The sequence below is a fragment of the Erpetoichthys calabaricus genome, chromosome 18 (assembly GCF_900747795.2).
Source record: "Erpetoichthys calabaricus chromosome 18, fErpCal1.3, whole genome shotgun sequence".
Lineage (NCBI taxonomy): Eukaryota > Metazoa > Chordata > Cladistia > Polypteriformes > Polypteridae > Erpetoichthys > Erpetoichthys calabaricus.
The window spans coordinates 47,650,676-47,674,110 of record NC_041411.2 but is presented as its reverse complement, the minus strand read 5'-3'; the positions used below and the strand labels follow the sequence as shown (position 1 = coordinate 47,674,110).

Here is a 23,435-nt window from a genome sequence, read left to right as displayed (position 1 = left end):
TAGCTCACTTACTCATCAGCAGAAATGATTGTCTCTCTTACTAACACTCTAATGATGAATCATTCTGACCCTAGAATGCTGGTGACTTCAACCAGGGGAACTTTGAAGGGAACAAACTTCTGTCAGCATGTTCTACTCATGGACACAACAAGCAGGATTCGCTCTACAGAATCGTTAATACCGTTACATTTAAACCTGTCTATCTATCTATCTATCTATCTATCTATCTATCTATCTATCTATCTATCTATCTATCTATCTATCTATCTATCTATCTATCTATCTATCTATCTATCTATCTATCTATCTATCTATCATGCCATTCATATCTATCTATCTATCTATCTATCATGCCATTCATATCTATCTATCTATCTATCTATCTATCTATCTATCTATCTATCTATCTATCTATCTATCTATCTATCTATCTATCTATCTATTATATGGTGTCTTTTACATCTGTGCATCTATTTATCTATCTGTCTATCTCAGACAGGCAATGTGGCCTTGGTCTTCAAACCCTGAGGCTGTCTGTTCAAATCCCACTACTGACACTGTGTGACCCTGAGCAAGTCAAAAGAAACTGTATCATAAATGTTGTAAGTCACCTTGGATAAAGGCTTCAGTTAAATAAGTAAATGTAAATATATCAATCTATCTCTGGGGTGAAGCCCACTTTGATGGGATCTGCCACGACACTCATGCCAAACATTGCAGGGCACATTCATTCACACACCCACACAAACTCAGAATGTGTTATGAATCTTTCTTTGGTGGTTCAGTTTAGATGTATTTTGCTCTCTTTCCTTGCGTATTTTTTATATTGATAATATTTTATTGTTATTACGCTGGTGTCTTTGCAGCACTATTGTGTTGAAGGTTTTTCTGGTGGGCATTGTGATTATGCTGTGTTGTTTTTATGGCCATGGTCATATTGTTTCTAACCATGGCTGGGGTGTTAAGGTGAATTTTCACCACCCTCAGCCTGATATATCCCTACTACTCATGAACGATACACGTAATAAAAATGTATAATGTGAAACTGAGTGTAAAACGAACCTCAGCTGTTTCACTCATCCTGCATTTTTGTCTACCTTGGCACATTCAAATTCTGTCCTGCAAGCTTAAAGGCGCCTGCCTCTTTAAACAAAACACACATCAAAAAATCAACTTGAAGTCCCAGCAGCACCTCTCCTTGGTGAACTGGTGAATGCTAGCACATTTTCATGTGGACACCTCTCATCTTTATGATCTATGATCGAATGTTCATGTATCCTGGTGCTTGACCGCCCCTCTCCGTGCCCTCTGATAGACTTTCAGAGCCTCAGGATGACTCCAAATGACAAGGAATCAGGCACTCACAAGATGAGAAATTTACGTTAACGAATGTAATTATTAAGGTGTTCACAAAGGAAGTTTCTCCTTACCAGCACCTTTTCTTAGCATACCAGTGAGCACCAGAACCTCTTCACGATTCTCCATGGGGACATCGCCCCTTCTCCACTCTTTGATCGAGTGCTGAGGCATACACAGTGTACAAACGGGGATACGCCAGCATAAAAAGAGTACCACCAATAATTTGGTTCCATTTCTAGCACAGAGATCTTGTACATATGAGTGACAACTTAATAGCATTCCAGAAATTAACAAAACTTTACAAAGTGAAATAATCTCTGTATACATAACACAATATGTGAAGTTCAGGACCATGAACACCGATATCTTGCACTAACATGTAGCTTCAAAATGCATACCATTCTGATTCTTGGAAGTTCGCAGTGAGGTAAGCTGTTGCAAAGTGTATTATGTCAAATGGCGATAATCACCTCATGTACAAGCCCTGTTTTTACCAATGGCATTAATTTCCAGACATGGGAACTGGCACCACTGAGTATCATTTTCAGTATTTAAGATGGCAGAACAGCAATTCTGTTATCCAAAGTTTGGATAATAATTCCATAAAAACAAATCTTTGGTTAGTGAGTAGACAGAGAAAGGTTATTAAACTTGTTTTGAGCTCTTTTCTTTGTTCCTTTTCACTCCAACTTTGACTTATCATTTTTTTGGTTTGGCACTTGTTTTGTCTTTTGACCTCCTGATTCTGTGACAGCTCCTTTATAAACATTAATCCCCTGGTGATATTTTTTGCCATTGCCTTTCCCCATCCTTTGTTTCGCTCATGAGACCATTCTACAGTTGGACCAGTTTAGAGCTGCTATTCAATCTAAGACACATATCTTTGGGATGGGGAAGGAACACTGGAGTTCAAAGAAACAGACATGGGGTTAGTACTCTACGCTAACCAGGCCAGAATTCCCAGCCTGCACAGTCTCGTAGACCTATAGGGCAGCAGCACTAAACACTGCACACACCAAAAACACTCATAAACATCTAGATATGGCATATCATTTCATCAAACAATGGAAATGGGTTGAAGCGCTTGTTACACTTAGTAAGTGTGAATGGCTTAACCATTTTGTACAGAATGTTTCTTTAATTGTTTATAGTTCACAGTGTGCCATACTGTAGTATAAAACATTTGCATCAAGCGGTCAGAAACGTCGCAATGTTTCAAGAGGAAAAAAAGGATACTATAAATGAATTCTGGGGCCAGCTTAACAGTTATTCTTTGATGGCTCATGAAACGTATAAGAGATTCTCATTTATGTTTCATTTAAGAATCAAGTTTGTCACTGATGTTTCCCCTAATATTTCTTAAGAGAAATGGCTTTAAACAAAAAGGAGATACAACTAAGGTAAAACGAGTCAAAATTGAGAATTTGGTTTGAAAAGCATGTTATATTTTTTGAGATCTCTTTCTATTCTTGTTTTAATCTCTTTCCTGACCTCATATTTTTTTACTTATTACACTATGTAACAAATTTTTATTTTTATTTTGTTCCTGGGTACAAAGTGTGTTTTCCTAACCCGTTATGCCTAAAAAAAATAGAAAATAGCTGTTGTTCCACAAAAACTTTACTTTTGTGATCAGGACAATGATATTTTGAAATGTGTCTGTTTTCGAGAAAATTCTCGATTCGCATTCAATACTGAGTAGTCTTCTAGAATATTCTTGAACTGTTAGAATGGTCCAGAAGTTTCTAGAATTTTCCAGAATTATCTAGAACTTTCAAGAAACTTTTAGAACTTTCTAGAACGTTCTCGGACTGTCCAATAGCAGTCATACAAGTATAGAAGCACAGGTGACTCGAACCAACAATTCGGTTTATGTTATTTTTTTGATTTGATTTAGATGGCATCAAGAGGTTGCTTGCACCCAGCAGATGCATTTTGCTACGTCTGTGGACAATTTATAAAGACAAGAGCGAGAAAGTATTCTGTGAAAGCATGTCGTAAGATGTGCGAGGCCTACAAGGCATACTTCAGCATGCCTGTCGGGGATCAAGACAAGCCCTGGGCACCTCATTTCACATGCGAATATTGCAAGAAAACTCTTGAAGGTTGGTACAGGGGAGAAAAGAGAGCCATGAAGTTTGCTATCCCGCGAATTTGGCGGCAACCGACTGACCACTCAAGCAACTGCTACTTCTGCATGGTGTATCCTACCAAACGTCGCACTGGCAAGAATGCGCCTCAAATCATTTATCCAGACATTCCTTCTTCCATTGCCCCAGTACCACACTGCCCCGAGCTGCCCGTTCCCACTCCTCCGAAGAGGGATCAGCCATCTTCAGGAGACAGCAGCAAGTCAGACAGCGAGAAGATATTGCAGATATCCTTGACGCTCATCTTGACAAATTCAAGGAGAACATGGGAGCTTACTCAGAGGTGCAAGGCAAGTGCTTTCATCAGGATATACTGGACTTTGAACGTCGTTACCAAGGACAGTGTAATGAAAACATGATGGGGGACTACATTTGGGGGCTTCTTCGAGAAAGCGATTTGCAGTACAGTCGCAAATCTAGAACACCTACTCATTTCTGAACCTTTTTGAGTGGTTTTGACAGTCTTTGTCTATTTACCATGCAAGTGCTGTTCTTTATCAGACCGCATGAACGAAAAGATAAAAATTCCCTTGTTTTGTCACTATAAATACGAAATTTTCTGGGCTGTGGTCATAAAATCAAAGTTTGTGCTGAATGTAGTCGTTTTTCCATAGGCTTTAGACATAAGCAGTTGAAATATAACTCTTGGAAGCCAGGAACAAAAATTGTGTTACATAGTGTATTGGACTGATGCCTTTACCCAAGATAACTTTTGAGACATGATTAGTTACATTTCCTTTGGTTTTTTTTTGCAATTGGAGCACAAGCAGGTGAAGTGACTTGTATTTGGTCACATGGTGTCAGTAGTGGGATTTGCAACCACAACCTCAGGGTTTGAGGTCCAAAGCTTAAACAGCAATCCTACACTACTAAACTCTTTCAAGACTTTATATTTTTCCTTCCTAATAAAATAATTCAGAAGCAAGGACCACAGTTTTGCAATCATAGTAAAGTGTTGTATTACCGCAAACAGCCATCCATACATTTCACCAGATATCACTGAATACACAGTGCAAATACTTGAAAATTACAAAACAATGTCAAGACGAAATTTGGATGATCTGAGCCCTCTGTGTGACTTTGCTGAGACCTTTGCTGAAACATCAAGAGGAGACCCTTGTGAGAATATTGGTGTATTTCTTCTAAGGAGAAAAATTTGAGAAGCGTGAGACAAAATAAAACTTCTCCATTTTATCTCTTTTTGTATCTAATTGTTCTCTAGGAGGAACCAAAAACATATTAAGGAGATCTCTTTTATGATTTTTTTTATTCCTATGGGAGGAAATCAGAGCCTGCTGGGAACAGACAACTTGATGGGAAAGTGAGGTCAAAAAGAGGGACAATCTATACAATTACCTGAATAAAATCTCTAAATAAATAAATTAATGGCCAAGAATATGTATGCCACAACTGTCAAAAATATGACATTTCTTGAAAAAGTACATGTGAATTTGCTCATTAACTTGACATCAATGTTTTTCCTCTATCACATTGATTTGATACGTGCGGCTGCTAGATTACTCCTAATTTTACAAAAGCACTACATAAACAGTCAAGGCAACAGAATTTCCAGGGACACTCTTAGTATTAAATGAAATAGTCTGGTGGTCTTACTTCAGCTTGAAGTTTGTTTTGCTACTCCATTTTATGGGATTGTTTATCTAGGTGTCACTCACTTTGCTTGACTCTTATTATTGCTCAATTTTCTTTTTCCTTTAGAACTTTTATTACCTTTGCTTGAACACAATCCTGCATGAGGATTACCAGTCTGTCTTTATGTCTGAAATGGATATGTTTTCCCTGATTACTGCAGAGCCCGGCAAATCCTAAAACGTACAATTTAGCAGATAGCGGCACACAAACCTGAGAATTACTCCCATTAGTGAAGCTGACCTGTGTTTGCTTGACCTGCATTTTAGCAGTATGGCAACTATAACAACAATTAGTGGACTTGCGTGTAAGAAGAATTAACTTCTACCAGATTAGCGGAGACGTAGCTATGCAGGTCTCACATAATGCTCCACAAGGAGAAAAGTGTTGAGCTCACCCAATGGAGAATTACACCTGTGGGCAGTGCGTGACACAAGTGTAAAGTGGAGCAGGCCAAGGGTGTAGGGATCCGCAGGTCCTTCAGACCTTCTGTAAGACAGAAATGTACATTTAGCTTCAGCACTGAAGGCAAAGACTGTCAATGCACCCTCCTGGTAGCCACTGGGACACCACCACATTCATGTGAGGTTTATCTGTTGACCACATCAAGCACTTTGGTAAAGCAACGTCAGGGAGGTCCTTCTAAACACTATTGCTGCTCAATATGGTGGACTAAACAGCAGACTGAAAATCTAACTTTATTGAGTACATTAGAGGGTCAGCTCAAGTTGGACAGTTGGGAGACAAAGTCAGAGAGGCGAGATTGCGTTGGTTTGGACATGTGCAGAGGAGAGATGCTAAAGATAGAGCTGCCAGGGAAGAGGAAAAGAGGAAGGCCTAAGAGAAGGTTTATGGCTGTGGTGAGAGAGGACATGCAGGTGATGGGTGTAACAGAACAAGATGGAGAGGACAGAAAGATATGGAAGAAGATGGTCCGCTGTGGCAATCCCTAATGGGAGCAGCCTGTTTTTAAACGAAGTATGGGAAGCAACCAGGAGGAGGAGGCAAAAACAAAAACACCACCCTGGACTGGCGGTGTGAATGAAAATAAGGCACGTCTGCAGGATTAAAATGATGGTTTCATTTAGAGGATTTTTTATATATACTAAAGTGATCTTTGATGATGTAAGAGATGTTCAATGGGAATTCAAGAATGGAAATGTAGGTCTGAGGTTCAGCAGAGTCTAATCTGGTATTTACCTCCAGGGAACGGAACTGCTAGGAACTTGCTAACCTGTTTTAAAGGCTACTCTGCTCATCTTTATCCTGCTGAATACTGGAGACAGCATGCCATTAAAGTGTTTATAATCTACTTATACCTAACTTTAGTATTCCTGTTCTGTAAACTGGTGCAGCATGGGAGCACTGGAGAAGGGGCTTTGCCACCCGTCATAGCCCTGAAATAATTATCAGACAGCGTAATAACAGTCTTGGCGGCCTGTCCTTTAAAATATGTACAGGCAATCGGGGATTCAGTCAGTTTCTTTTATGTACAAGTCAGTTCATTTCAGAAAGTGAATCAAAAAAAAGAGATGAATAAAGTAAGGTAAAATACAACATTACTGAATACATGATACATTTTAACTAATGTTGAAGAATTCACACAAGTATCGAGCATTGATAGTGCAGTACTGATATTTTTTTGATGTAAAGTACTGCACTACATGTGTCTTTGTTTTAGTCAGTGATTCTCCAGCCCGCTATATCCTAACACAGGGTCAGGGATGTTGTTTTTCATTACTGTCTTGTTTTCTCATTTATTTCATGCAATTTTGCTGATGCATTGTGATGTTCCTGTTCGCGTTGTCGCGTGATGTCATCATTATCATTGCTATGAATAAGGCGCCGCAGAGATTTGAGATCTCTCGGTGGACATTCTATACAACTAAAAACTTTAGAGGCAGTTAGCGTCTTTTTGAGAGACAGTGGTCAAAAATTAAAATGACCAGAAGACACAAACATCAAAGTACGGACCAAGATCAAATCAAGGAATCAGAAAGAACCTTTTGTCAGAGTCAAAACACAAGAAGAGATTTGATACCAGGGATTCAGAAGAAAAATTTTAGATTGTCACTAAGTAAAAGGTGGCTATCTGTCAAGATTGGACACCCTGGAATTAATGGAACATAACATTGCTTGTCTGACATCACTAACAAGCGCGTCCAGGGAATTTTTATACAGGTTTCCAAGGCAATGGTCAACATAATGCCCTTAGAATACGGGCGAAAAGGAAATGGCGTCTCAGTAAGACTTAAACAAAAATTCTACTTTGTCAGGAGGCAAAAATTACAAAAACAGTCTTAAGATTCAGATTCTCTGTAGATTAGCGATCAACTCGTAGCTTGTTGTCGTTATTCTGTGCCATCTTCAAAACACTGCAATAGCTATATAAATGTTCTAAATAATTGCTTGAACAAGTGAAAAAATGTGTAAGTATGTGAGATAATAATAATACTTTAGCAAGATACTCTAGCATTAGGATTTTGGTTTTAACTGCAGCTCTGGTTTTCTTTCTCTTTGCCGTTTGGTTTTGTTCTTTTGTTTCTCTTCTTGGCTTTGGCTCATCTCTGACCTCGTCTTTAGGCCTCTTTATCATCTCCTGGTCTCCCTTTGCTTCCGATAATCCCCAGGCATACTACAGTGTCCATAACAGATAAAATATAACAGCATGAACGTGTTGAATATGCTATGACCATCACACACATAGAAATAAAAATAGCAACTCTGCTGGTTCAAAAATGTGAGACTGTATGTAAGCAATGTAAGGAAGGCCAAAAGAAAAGGCTCTAGCAAATCTAATCAGACCTCGCGCTAACCTGAAAAGGACCCTGCATGACAGGCTTATAAAGAGTTTGACCTCCTGACTCTGGGCATGCAGCATGGGCACCCATCAATTGCAACTAACAGTTATGATCACATAATGTGGAAATAAAGTAAAAAGGAAAATCAGAGACATTTTTTAAAGGTTAGCAGCTGTACAAAAACAAAAGGTTCTCAAAAGATAAGAAAGTAACATTCTGACAAATTAAACCAAATATTAAGCAAAACTACTAAAACTGACCCTTTAATAATGGAGTCTGGCTTTTCAAAAATAGTCAGAAAAACAACACTATGGTCCCAGATAGTTGGCTCCTTTGTTATCATAACACCCACAGAGCAACATGGCCATATGACATTACAGCCCTACAACCATCATGGACCCCCTTCACTTCTGGAATATTGCAAGCCATCACAACCAAAGGACAATAAATGACAGAAATTCACAAAAAGTACAAATGCTCTGTTAGTCAGCTAACATGCCTGACATGGCACAGATGGGCACAGGAGACATTCAGAGAATAAAGAGCTGCCGAGAGTAGGGGCCACAGAGCTAAAGGAGCACTCGCCGAGAGGTGCATAAAGAGTCTCAGTTAAAATACTGAGAAGGCCACCGGTAGAGGATCTTAGATGTCTAAGAATACCAACATCAATAACATCTAAAAGGTTTTAGCGTTGTCCAGTTTCTAAACTGGGATTTTCAATTCCTATCTATAAAGATATACAGCAAACTACACATATTGCTTAGCGTCAAAAGGAAGCTGGTGGAGTCAATTTAATAGATTTAAGCACAGAGACAGGAAATAAAATTCAAGGAAATTCATTTTTGTTTTAGAAGTTCACTGTCCACGCTAGTGTTTACCAATCATTTTCTTATCATAAATCTTTTCTGTTGGATGTGCACAGTTTGTCAGCCAAGAACGAGGTTCATTTATATCAACTTCGGGAGCAAACCCAAAATTAATCGAAATGCAGAAAGAAGGAGGAAAAACAAAGAGTATCTGAATACAATATTAATGTGGACTTTATCTGGAGAGATGATGAACTACAACAGCTTTTAAAAGTTATAGATGAACATGAAGAATATAGACATGCCAAAATCAATGAAACAAAATAGAGAAATGTTACAAGGCGTACTTCATATGCAGAGATGCTAGAGAAGGACATCCACAGTAGAGATGGGCTCCCAAAATTAAAGTCAGAACCTTATCACATGACAAGGTGCTCTGCTTTCCCCATCCACACCGCACTTTGAAATGTGAGCATTTGGAGATGTGTCCTTAAAAAGGTAAGTCTACTGTTTGAAAATGCCATTTCAGTGTCATGAATAAAAAATATTTTCACATTTATTCTTGTAATTGCAGACAATGTCCAAGACAACCAAGCACTAACAAATGCATCAGGGTCTCTTATTGATATTTTTCATTGAAAAATTCCCAACTATTCCCAAGGCTTTCTCTTTGCGTTCTTCTCTTTTTGTCCATGTCTCTCTTATATACAGTTTGGTGTAATAAAGTTGGACTTCTGTGCATTTTGTCCTTTGAGATTTCAGATGCTACAAGAGTAACCCTATAGAGTACAAATGTAAAAAATGTCTTCCCTCTATAATAAACCAGCCCACCCATAACAGTCCCCTAAGCATGTACCTGTCTTACACTTTGTATGTATATTCTTTGCAGAAAACAAAATATTCTTAGTCATTGGGCTCACCCACCATTACTCAAGCAACAACAGTAAAGTTTAACTGCATCATATAAATCCTATTGCTTGCCCACTGACTGGCATTAAATAAATCAAACGAAAAGCAATCAATACATTTTTACCATTAGATGTACATTAAAAAAGAGAGCAGCCCGGGGAGATCCCTGGAAGTGCAGCTAGGCATAGAAAGCACTCACTAAGCTAACCATTTTCTCCCCCTCTCAGTAATGCATTCAAAACAAAGAGCAAATAAAACTCTTCAGATCTTCACGTCACATTTCAGAAGTGATGAAATGACGATTAATGATTCAAGTGCTTAATATTTCATCCAGATTAGTGCTGTCAAAGATATAAAAGACAGTGTGTACTGTGGCATAGTCTGACCTCTAGCACACCTTCACTGTCAGTTTTCATAAAGTCTGTCTTCAGAAGGCTGAAATCTGGGAAAAATGCCGATTAGTTACTTTATGAGATGCTGATGTGAATTTGAATGCACTAAACAATTTCCAACTATCATAGAACAAAAAAAAATAATAACAAAAAGCACAACTTAAAATCATGTGTATTTTTTAGAACAAATTAAATATATGAAAAATAAACTTTTCTTTACCTTTTGAAGTAAATGCCATCCGGAAAATTTTGTCACTAAGGAGTACAGTTCTCCTCCAAATGCATCTGCCCACAGCTTCACCCTATAAATTAAGACAGCAAATACAATAAACTATGAAATCTTTAGCTCATCCACAATATAAATAATCACTTTCAAAGTTGAATTGGTACTTCAGCTTGGAGCAATAGCTTCTGAGGTTTTCCAACTTGATGGCTGAAGAGTTATAGGGCGGCTTACTCAGGAACCAAAGTGCTCATTTGCCTGGACTGGAAGCCCACAGTACCTGCGTCTTCCTCAGTTAGGCACACATGCTTTGGTGCACCTTTTCAGTTGTGCAGCTGTGTAATGGTATCGGATTTATTGATTTCTTTACTCTTCACAACTCTTTCAAAGTTAACCGATTAAATCATACATCCATCCTTCCATTTTCTTAAGTACGTTTCTGTTTCAAGCTTGAATGGAGCCTACTACAGCAGCATTTAGCCCAAGACAGGCACCAACACTGCAAGGGACTCCATTAAATCAACACCCAGACAGGCACAATCAGACCAGGGTGATTGAAACTTTTTGAGACTTTTAGGTGGAAATTGAAAAACCAACTCAGACAAAATAGTGATGTATGAGACTGAAGTCACAGTGGAGCCTTGTGCAAGTGTCACTAATGGGGCTCCACCACTGCGAAACTAAATGCATCAACAATGCATGCCTTTGTTTAACACAACAGACCAAAGTTATGGCAAACTAAATAAGTGCAAAGTGCACACAAGGGGCCTTATGTATAAACAGTGCATATGCACAAAAATGTTGCGTAAGTCCATTTTCACACTCGGATCACAATGTATAAAACCTAAACTTGCCGTAAAGCCATGCACATTTTCACGCTAGCTCAAACCCTGGCATACGCAAGTTCTCTGCTCAGTTTTGCAAACTGGTGGCACCCAGCGTCAAAGCAGTGCTACTTTTCCAGTGTGGTTTCCCTTTCTTTTCTGGATCCACATCCCTGACGCGGTTTTATAAATACACTGAAATTAACCGCATATTGTTTATTAGTTGAATGCATCTGATTGTAATTAACCTGTAACAATATAATGGTCAACAGAATGGCCAAACTATTCTAAATACCATAACTGCTTTATCTTTGTTACTCTCACTGCACCTTCTTCTTCTTCTTTCAGCTGCTCCCATTAGGGGCTGCCACAGCAGATCATCTTTTTTCATATTACTCTCACTGCACCACTCGGAGTATTTATATCACTGTATCTGAGTGTAGAATCACAGCATCAAGCACATGCTGCCTCAGCCATGTTGTATATTGAACTGCTCTCATATGACAAACGCTTCAGAGCCTTTCCTGTACAGACCTCGCGGTTCAGAAACAGTTTCATCCCAAGAACTATAAACGCACTCAATCAGTCCATCAAGTGCTCCTTGTAGAACTTTTTGTACTTATAAGTACAATTACCTCACTGTAAACTTGCAATACAGTTATAATATTGCACAACCTGAGCCACTTTATAAAGCGCGTATTTACATATGATGATGATATTATTTTTAAGATGAAATGTAGCAAAATATGTTTATTATATTATATAGATAAAACTTTAACTTCATTTGAATAATCTATATTGTTAATAATTAAACATGTGAGGACACGGTGGCACAGCGCTAGCAACGAGCTGGCGCTCCATTCACAGATTGTTCCTGCCTCGCACTGTATTCTTGCTGGTGTTGGCGTGACACTGGAAGGATAGATGGATAGAATAATTAAACATGTACTACGAAGATATTTCAATGTTCCTTAAAAGTTTTGAAGAATCGGCGTTCTCAGCTTACAGATGGCTTGACATCTATTACAGAGCTGATTGTGTGGCGATTGGGTATTTGGAGAAAGAAAAGTAAAGACAGGAATTGGGGGTTAGTACGTTTGAAAGAGACAGTACTGCTGCAATAAATTATTTAATCGAAGGTCGCGCAGGGCGCAGCAAGCATCTTGCGTGAGGCAGTAACAATCACTGCGCCACTGTGTTCCCATGTTTAAAGGGCTATTTACAGTATATTGATTTGCATATTCAAAGAGGCGGAATTCTGGGAGGAGCTGGGGTGGGACAGCAGGCGCGTGCACATTCGTTACTTTTCACGCTGATCGGGATTTATGTAGCAGACGAATGTGGAAGTTGCCGTTCGCACAGATTTATGCATCTGGATTTTTTTGTGCATACGAACTTTTCTGCTTTTGTCCATACGCCATGTTATAGTGTGAAGTCTACAAACAGCGTTATGCATGAGGCCCAAGGTCATTATAAATTGTTATTAACAATAATAATAATAAATATCTTAAACAGGTGCTTTGATGCAAATGCACAATTAAAAATATGTGAATGTAAGAATAAATTAAAGAAAACAATCGTCTCTGTAACTATGTACATTATACATTAAATCACCTGAACGTAATACATTAATTTTCAAAATTTAAGGATTGACGTGACATTGAGAACTTTTCTATTTACAGAATTGAAGAAACAGAGACATCTGAGGAAGGTGGGTTTGGTGAGGGTGGCTCTAGATACTGTAAAAGTGCATCTGAAATGACATAAATGACAATGCTGAAAAACACATCTACAGTAAGTCGTTGTCTTTTTATATGAATACTAGCTACGTTATCTGTCAAGGGCAGGTAGTAGTATAAATTTAAAAATATCTGATATCTCTTGCTTTACGTGTATTCCCTGTGGATTACCCTCCGGGCTCAGCTAAGGCATGTGCTACCACCCTGGGATGAGAGAGGGCACTGGCACTAACCTCCTCTCTGGTTTTGTTCAGAGAAGATGCCCGGTGAGGCCAACTGTCCCCCACCTATAAATCCCGCAGCTTTTGGGCTGAGCTCCTTTCTAAGCCTAATCAAGCTCTTTGTTTTGCACAGACTTCCTTGTTGTGGGGCACGTAACATTCCATTTTTGTTACTTTTGGTTTTGTTTTGTGCTGGAATTACATAGGGATGAATAGGTTGGCACTCCAACATTTTTTCGTCATGCCTTGTAGTTTCTCATATATTTAGATGAAATATTTATTATTTTATCGTGGTGAATTTTTGCTCCCAGTCATGCATGATTAAAAAAAACGGTTTGATCACCACAAAGAAAATGCTACATAATTAAACAGAGACTGGCTAAAAATTCTCCTGTCATACGTTTCATGCAATAAAAATAATAAGACATGCAAAGATTTTTAATAGATTTTTTTACATACTTGTGGACTTGAGAAATCATTTAGAATTACGCATTTGTTAAATTCCTTTATAGTAATGACTTGAATATGATTATCCAAAAACTGGAAAATGTTTGTATGCTGACTGAATCAATACAGAAATATTTCAAACATCTGTTATTGTACCTCAGATAGAAGCCCCTTATTCCAATGTCTTAACAGATTCATTGTGTGTGGCACTTACTGGTGTTTCTCTGTCATACTATAAATGCCAAAATCATAATATAAGGAATGTGTTTTTTATTCTATGTAAAACGCACTGTGACCATCAAGGGGCGTTGCAGCACCCCAAACACCAGGCACAACCTCACAGATACAAGTCCCAGTATAATAAAAAGGTTTATTCACACAAATGACCTTATACAAAGGCTCCCAAAGTGGTATAAACCAAATATAACATATTTTTCTCTCTCTTTCTCTTTCTTTCCTTCTACTCCTCCAGGCAAGCTTCAACAACAAAAACAACAACATTTATTTATATAGCACATTTTCATACAAATAATGTAGCTCAAAGTGCTTTACATGATGAAGAAAAGAAAAATAAAAGACAAAGTAAGAATTAAAATAAGACAACATTAATTAACACAGAGCAAGAGTAAGGTCCGATGGCCAGGGAGGAGTGAAAAAACAAAAAAAAATTCCGGATTGCTGGAGAGAAAAAAATAAAATCTGTAGGGGTTCCAGACCATGAGACCGCCCAGCCCCCTCTTCCTCCTGACTCTGACTCGCCTGACTGAGGTCTCTATTATCTTGGATGGGGGAGTACTTCTGGTACTTCGGCATAGCCCAATGGAAGTACTTCCAGGTCAAATCAGAAGTCCCATGGGAATACAGGTCCCAGCCAGTGATATTTTCATAATGAAAACGAGAACTAGAAATAAAAATATTGTTTTTCGTTTTACAAGAACAAGAATTGAAATTAAGGCAAACAGAGAAACTAAAACTAAATAAAAATTAGTCATATATGAACGAACTAAAACGAGAACGAAAATTCAGTAAAAACAAAAAAAATAGCAATAGCATTTTCATTTAATCCAGTTCAGTCGCCCTGAGCCTTCAATTACGTTGCATTGTTCATTATGCGGGGATCCTGTAACTTGGGATTACTATAGTCACGTGGCGCAACTTCCATAAAGGACCGTTGTTTGTTTGTTGAGCACATTTGGTTTGTCGCGTTGAAGCAGTTAAGCACATTAGGTTGCCGATGGCGAGTTTTGCACAGATGTTTGCGGGTAGAAAGCAAGAAAGTAACGTGTGGAAATGCTTTATTTACAGCGCAGATGATAATAAAAGCAAATGCAGCATGTGCTTTCAGTGCAGGACCAACAGGATCAGTACTTAGTGGAAGTCCACCACTTCTCTGGCACCATGACTGCACTTCAGTACAGGGACGTGTGATTGTGGGAGGCATGAAAAGTAAAAAAAACCCACTAATAATCATAACATAAATGTGTCCACTGGTCTGTGCTATAAATTTATTTTCTGTATGATTCTAATCATTTTGATCATTTTTGTAGTCAAAATCGCTGAACTAGCGCTGTTCAAATACTGGGGAGAAATGTCAAGTGCGGCAGCGACGAGCATCTCCTCACCTCGGACTGCGCTCTCCCTCACACACTGGGTTGATGCATGTAATTGGCTCCTGCCTGTTGCTGTCCCTCAGTATGTCACCAATATAATGTTTGCAGACACGTTTATTAAACACCCTGACTTTCCACAGCCTGGCTAATATCTTTAATAAATGTGTGTGACATATCTAGTCTTGCTGATCGGACATAAAACCGCAGTGAAAAGGCACAAGGTGAGGCAGACAGTACCAAGCCGCACAAAGGGGGAGCATGTGAGCCCAACAGGTGCTCGTTGCTGCTGTTCTTCTATGCAGAGTCGCCAATAAGTTAGCGATATTAGAAAGTCAACTGCACTGCAGCGGTCCATTTATTTTTATTTTTTCTTACAACTTCAAAATGGAAGATTAAGACTTTTAAAAGTAAAGGAGAACAAGAAGGACTTTTACAAGAAAATGACAGTGATTTTCGTGGAAAAGAATAGGGCCATGGACTTCATTTACAAATAAAGGTAAGACCATAAACGGTTTTCAATTTTGTAAAAAATGGGATCAGACTAAGAAAAAAATCCAATATTTAAAGACTAAATTTTGACCTTAAATAAAATATTTGTTTGCTTTTCTTGTTATCCTTTTGCTGAACAGTCTGTATTAAAATTGATTGAAGCATAAAAATTAAAATCTTTTCAAAACAACTAAATATTTCAATTAATGTCAAAATTGAAATCTGTTTTCTGTACACCACTCTATACTTTTGTTTGTAGTGAATGAGCGTGAATTGTAAAATTGCTACGACAAATTTAGAACAAATGGAGAGTGAGGAGCAAATGCGCTCTCTCCGCTCTCTCTCTCTCACCGCTATAAATGTAACGTTCTTTCTTAGCCAAATATTTGTGTAAATAATGCTGATGAATAGGGCCCACGATTTACCGTGGCAAGAATTCGTAAATTCCGCAGCACTTTTTTTTTAATTCCGCAGCATACCGCGTCACGGCAAATGCAGTACCAGAACTCCATAAAACTAATTCGTAACCCAAGCAAAAAATGCAATTTTTCTTATTCTTAATATACTAATATACTTAATATACTAATCAAATAGGTATATCAAAGCATTCACATTTTAATCCACAGATTTGCTTTAGGCAAACGATGCTGAAACATATGTAGGCATAATATCATTCTCAACAAACTATTGAATACTGTTTCTAAAGTTATTGTTTATTTATTGTTGAAGAAAATGGCACTGTAAGCTCGTAGGTTTTCTTGTGACAGAGAACATTTCAGTGGTGACAACACCGATCCATATTTTGAGAACGAACATTCCACATCAACAGAAGAGATCGGCAACGCAATGTAAACTTTAGCAAGAGCTGCTAAGCGAGGCAGTCTGTCCTCTAAGGCGCGCCAAAAAGCAGTGATATCAGCTGGAATTACTTCACGAGATGCTATATCCAGAATAAGCTTGCCATTCATCTGCTGCAGCCATCATTGTTGGCACTGATTGTGCATGATCAGCAAAACTCTTCGATAAGAGTGGTAGCTGTTGTGGATCAAATATTCTCACAGATCTGAATAGGTCTATTGCCGGCTGTTTAGTTCCCACAAAATATTCTTCAAGTCTAGCAGCAGCATTGTGCTTTGCATCTTCACAGCTGCTGGTTGCAATTGGAAATCCGGACAATTTCAGGCAAGACAATAAGGCAGACACTTTGTGGTAGACATTGACAGCCATGAATGACTGTGCCTCAAAAGAAGTCAGTGTTCATAATTGGCTGGCAGTGAACAGATACAAATTCAATTTCAGCTCTCAGCTCGTTAAGTTTATCACTAATGAGATGATGCAATAGGCTAAAGAAAGAACTTAAATAAGTAATCAAAATCGTGGGCCCTACTGATGAGATATTAAACATAACCAGTAGTCATTGTGAATGCTGCCAATCGAATAGTGATTAAGATATGGGTTCATATATTTGTAAATCTGATTCTGAAGGAGTCGGTGCCTCACAAACCTCACCGCACGTCACTGCTTCAGTACCGCCAGCAGAAAACGTCAATGTACAATGCCGAGGACCTCATCTGTGCACCTGCATTACCGACGCTCGTCAAGCGAGTATTTTCATTGAGCGGCTATCTGTGCAATAGATGTAGTTGCAGTATAAACAAATCTCTCGAAAAGCGTACTTGTTTAAAGCTTAACAGCAACGTGCTTGCACAGACTGGTTTCTTGCGTTGAAACATTTGATCTTGCTGACTGTACTCATTAGGTTGCTTAATCTGTTTGCTCATTGATAATCAAGCTGTGGTTAACAGCATTATAAACTGTGAGTGTATTTTGATGACTGAAACATAACTTGTATTGAATATGTGTAGGCCAGCATTTGTTGTCTTGCAACAGAAAAAGAACTAAAATTGTACTAATTTTATATAAAAAGGCCAGAGCTAAATAAAATAAAAACTAAAATTATAAACACAGAACTAAATAAAAATAAAAATTGTTGACTCCACTGAAAACTAGAACGAAATAAAAATAAAAATTAATTTTATAAAATAAAATTAAAACTAAAATTAATATCAGAACTGAAATATCACTGGTCCCAGCATGCCCTGCAGGCATCTGTGTGGCAATCCTAATCCAGGGAGGCTGCGTATTGGGGGACAAAATACTTATCAGTGCTCATCTCCTCCAATCCTTTCATTGTACTGGCCTCCCAGGCTGGGTAAGGGTCGTTGTTGCATCCCGGCAGTCTCAACACATAATGAAGGGGTACACAGAGTGGTGTAGGAAAGCCTGGATGACCCTCTTATCCTGGCTGACACAGACCCCTCTCTAATATGTGATGTGACTTTCCCTCCTTTTTGTCCCACAAATCCAGCTTCACCTGTCGTAACTGAGCTTTTGCCCCTGCACCACCAACTCGTGATGAATTGTTCTTTTTTACTTAAGTGTCCATGGCAGGGATCTCTGACTACAGAAACTCCAGGTTTGCTTGTGCTCTCCATTAGGCAGGGGCTGGGTAACAGAGACAGGACCCTAATGGAAACCATGGGGCGCTTCAGATGCCTCAGAACATGTTCTTTACTCTGTACAGAAGAGGGTCAAATGACAGACAGAGCATTAGAACGTTGAAACAGTCTAGACCAGAACAAGCCATTCAGCCCCACAAATCTCACCAGTCAACCTTCAAGGTGTAAGAGGTGAATGAGTAGGAAGACAAATCTTAGAATCAAAGAAAGGCTGGGGTACCATCCTGGTAACCCCTTTAAATTGCAACAGAAAAGACTGCCAATAACTGCTCAAACAAAAAAAGGATCAAAATATAGCTTCAGTCCTTGGATAAACTAGCAGGAGCTCTTTCCTCTGCTAGAATTGCATCTGACGTCACCATACGGAAATGGGCCCCTCTTATAAGGTTTGGCTCTGGAGTACAGTGCAGCAGCCACATCCATTGCCGCAAAATTCAGTACTGAAAAGCTGGACAGACTCCATAACCAAGCCTTGACAATGAAGGCAGCAGCCATGTGTAGCATGTGTGTCACCAAACTGGAGACGGTTACAGGCATACAACCCCTGGAAGATCACAGAAATGTAAAAGTGATGACCCAGGCAGCAAAATTCAGACATATACAGAATAACCCAATGAGTGAATGAACGAGCAAGACAACCAAAGGGAAAGTCAAAAGATGCAGCTTCATTCATCAGAGCTGAATTCTTGAGAGGGGAGAGACTGAGCTGCTGGAATACATGCCCACAAAAACACCAATAACTGCATCTCTTCCTTCCCGGAAAAGATTGTAGTGGGGCTACATAATAATAGTATGTTCTATGTTTGTGCTGAATGCGTTTTGTTTCATCGTCCCGTTTACTGCCCGTTATATGTGCGTCAGTAAATGTTGTCCCCGTAAGTAAAGAGGGGAAAGATGATGGAGAGAGACCGCAGCCCCAGGACGGAAATCACCTGTTGGATCCACCTGTTACATCCGAGACATTTTGTGTTTAAAAAAGAGGAGCAAAGGTGAGAGAGGAGGTGAGGAGAGAGGAGACAATTTACCCGATCATTTACAAGTTCATCACTGTCATTCCATCATTCCATTGCTTACTTTTTCAACCACCGTTTCAACATCATACAGTATATAAATGTAAAGAATTATTATTATATTATTATTATCATGACAGCCAGAACTGAGAAACCCCGGGATTCATACCAGCCATTGCCAGGACTTTTCACGGTGAGGTCATTTTGTTGTCGGGAAGGAGCACAATACACTACAGCCAGTATCAGTACTGCCCGACTTCATTTTGGACTAATTTTTCACCACATTTTCAATTGCTGTGATTATCTAATCCATGTTTGTATTTGTGTTACTTGTTTTTGTGTATTGTTTAGGGGCAAAGGAGGGTCAATGTAAATTTTTGTATATTCGTGTTCTTGAATAGTAATTAGTCACTGGTGTTTTTGGGGTAGTGGTGTTTGCACGCACATATATATATATTATTGAATATTTCTCTGTCTTTTCAATTTACAATATATCCATGTTTGATTTTACATATCTGGTTACTGTTTTCTGATTATTTCATTGTGTCGGGAAAAATAAGACGACTAGTAAGGATTATGTCTTGTTATTAGAGCAAGAAGCCTCAGGTGATCCAAGGAATAAGTCTTGGTAGTACTTGTATAGTGGCCAGTCTGGGTAAGGGGTCGGCCGCTACAAGATTAAACTTTTTAACCATCATTCCAGATATTGTACACACTGAAAAGTAAAGAGACAATATGATCATTGACCATGGAGTTCATTCAATCCATGTACTCTGAAGATCAGTGACATACAGATGGGTCTGTTTCTGAAGGAACAAAATATAGAAGGGGAGGAGTATATATTTGGATTCCAGGACATGAGACTTTCATCCTCATCGCAACAAGTAAATATTCCACCATCCATCCCCAAGCATCTGGCCAACATCAGGAAACACCAAGACAAGGCATGGAAGTATGCTTGTCCTAGCTGGTGCACCTGAGTGTGCTTATGAACCCCTGCAACAAAGAACTGAATGCAACCTCGTTAGCTCTGTCAGAACTAGTCACACAGATTAGTTTGATACTCCAGTGGATTCAAGCACACTGTGAAGATCTATGGAAAATAAATGGCTGACAGGATGGCAAAGAAGTGTAGTCAGCTGGACCAGGACAATACAGGGGTCTTGTATGATGAGAAAAAGACCATCATCAAGATCCTGGCTCAAAAGAAACCCAAACTTGGACCAGAATTACAGCTACTACTGTCTGAAGAGAGACAACCAGGAGATCCCGTTCAGACTCAGAGTTGAACACAACAGAATGCACAACTGACTGAAAGTTGGCCAGACAGACATATCAGCCCAATGAACAGCAAACACCTCCTCCAAGACTGACCCCACCAGGATACCCTCAGATCAGCCACGTGGCCTCACCAGACAACCCTGAGGACAAAACTGTTTGACAACTTGGAGGAGCTACAGAGGACAGTTGCATTTTGGGCAGGCAACTGGTGTCGACATCTATCAATTGATGAAGACGAAGAAGAAGAAGAAGTGAGTGAGGGTGTGGAAGTCAGAGTGCCTTGTGATGTTCTGGCAACCCACCAAAAAGTCGTTCCTGCCTTTTGGTTCACACTCTTAAAAATTCTGTGAAGGTTCACCGAGCAGAGACTTACAAACACAACCAAGACATACGAGAGGCTGACTGATGAGCGTCCGGAAATGGCTGAGGGGAAGGAAAGTCTGGTCTATCACGCTCAGCCTGCTGCCGTCATAATCTTCATTGGGACAATTCGGTCATAGAAAAATGAAAGAACACATGAATGAAGGCAGGTTTTATTGTTCTAACTACTTCCATCTAAGCAAATATTTATTATAAAAATTCAATTCAACAAAATAACTTGTTTGAAATGCATGCTCACTGTGACAGATGGTATACAAAATTAGGCATACAAATGGCCGTATTTGTAACTGTGCATGCAAAAAACGAAAAACTGTAATAAAAACGAAAATCTGCTCCCTCGCACTTGCAATAGATTCCAAAGTGCCGGTGCCCTCAGGCAGCGGCAGCAGATACCATGTTCATTATTTGGGTGTTTCATGAAGGAGCTTAAAGCCTTTTTCTCATTACTGAAGCCTTGCAACTAATAGACTATGAAACTGAATACGACTGCACAGGTTGAAGCTTCCAATTTTATTTTTTTTTTAATGCACAGCATGCCAGAAGACACAGACCAGGAATGCACTCAGCTTGAAAATGACTTTATTGAGTTCTTACACATTTAACTCAGTCTTTGTCTTAAAGAATGTAAGCATCAATTTTTCAAAGCTGCATGTTCCTGTTCGTTTTTGAAACATGATGTGTGAATCAGGTTTGCCGGCACATTCCTTCAGCTTATTTCACATCAGAGCTGCCCCCTCAGCAGGCAAATAAGAAATCTCAGACAACACAATAAAAGGAGGATGCCACTATGGACTTATTATGTAGACTTCTATGGCCTAGAAAAGAGTTCCTGTCTCAAAATATGGGCTCTTCGGTTATTCAGTTGCTTATTTGACAATACACCCACATTAACACCTGCCACTCGGAAGCCAACCAGCAGATTTTTTTATATTACAGCAGACTCTGGTATTAAATGAAGAATTGTATGTTAAGTGAGCTTTGTGAATGGCGACTTGGTTGTTTCTGCCAATGTAGTCTTTCGCTCTCCATGAAGCTGAGCCAATGAAAGCAGATATTGAAAAGTAATAGATGGATGAATTGTTTTCATTTAAAGCATTCAGCTTCATCAGCCCATAAGTAAATTCAGAGTTAAAATGACATTGGGAAAAATTTATTTCTTGGTTAAAATCAGGAGTTTGTCTCTGTTTCTTTGTTGTTCAGTCTCTTTTTGCTTTGAGTATTTGTTAGCTGGCACTATGGTTTGTTCTGCCGCACTGCTCTATGGACCACACCACACCACAAGCACCATTAATCTGACCTGAGTTTAAATTTCAGCTGGGCACTGGCTTATTTGCGGGCAGAGCCATCTTGTTTACAGTTTCTTTGCTTGTTGCCAAAAAAATAAATGCAAAGATCATACAACACACTGTTTTTTCGTACTCCGCTTACTTAGTATGGTGGTGCGCATTACCTTGTTGCCTGAACTAGTGGATCAACAATAGACTTCAGCATTAGTTTGGGGAAATGAAAATAACACGTTATACGGGGAACGTTTTCCTACAATTGTTTTGACTGCGACTCTTTTTTTTTTGTGTGTTTTGATGTAGACACTTGGATATGTTTGCTACTTTTGGTTTCCCTTGCCTATTTCCCAGACTACACTCCTGCTTGTACATTTCCCAGTTTTAAGCAGTTTATTACCCATAATCATTACCACTTTCAGATTGCAGTGATTATAACAAACACATTTTCTTTATCCCAAAATGTATCAAATTTAACAATGAAAGTGTCAAGAGAAAGTTTCTCAGGTAAGCGATGCACTGGGTTTTCTTTAATGACATCTGTTTTAATTTTTTTGGGGGTATCTTACTTTTAATAGAAGAACCAAAACATTTTAAAAATTTAAATACCAAGGAGACTTGCCACGGTGCGTCTCGCGGGGACTGTAAACATGAGACTTGGTGCCAAGAGATTGTCCCAGGGCCGTAGCAAAAAGGACAGTGGCTGTACAGGCCCAAGATCGAAGGGCAGCGCGACAGAAGCTTAAAGAACGCGAGCAGCGTTATACATCCTGCAAGAAAGAATTCAAACATGCCCGGGGCCAGAAATAAAAGACAGGTATTGCTTTTACAACATCAGGCAGTGAGCCATCATTTAAAACAAGTCAACAGACCTCTAAGCTAGCAGTTGTTGGATTGCTTTTGGCAGGCAAGCATCGTGTGCTCAGAGCTCTTAAAACAACGACATGCGACAGGCAGAAGAGGCAGCTAGCAAGCAGCAAAAAGACAGCAAATGATCCAAAGGCATATCCTTAGCGTACGTTCAGCCGCAGCACCCTTCACAACACGAGCAGTATTATACGTCTGGGAAGAAAGAGATGTAAACACGCGTGGGGCAGGAAATAAAGAAACAAGTATTGTTTTTACAGAAGTTTCTAAAGTAAAAGTGAAAATAATGCATATGTAACAATTCACAAGAAATAACAATCTCTTTAAATTGTAGATTGCCTGTCTAAGGTAAAGTCATCCCTGATGACTGGGGATGTGGGAATGAGGGGTCCTTTCATCGGATTAGCGCTATTTCAGATGTGGAATGGCAAAATGGGGGAGGCAGCTTGTTGAATGAGGTCTCCGGGACTTAAAACA

General features: G+C 39.1%; 1 protein-coding gene across 1 annotated transcript in view; it reads right to left on the bottom strand.

The window, feature by feature from the left end:
* Positions 1–23,435, bottom strand: part of cacna2d4a (calcium channel, voltage-dependent, alpha 2/delta subunit 4a) — a 791,862-nt gene that overhangs the window by 717,133 nt on the left and 51,294 nt on the right. Inside the window, exon 2 of the mRNA XM_051921543.1 lies at positions 10,288–10,369. Coding sequence (XP_051777503.1) covers positions 10,288–10,369 — 82 coding nt within the window. The remainder of the gene's footprint in view (positions 1–10,287; positions 10,370–23,435) is intronic.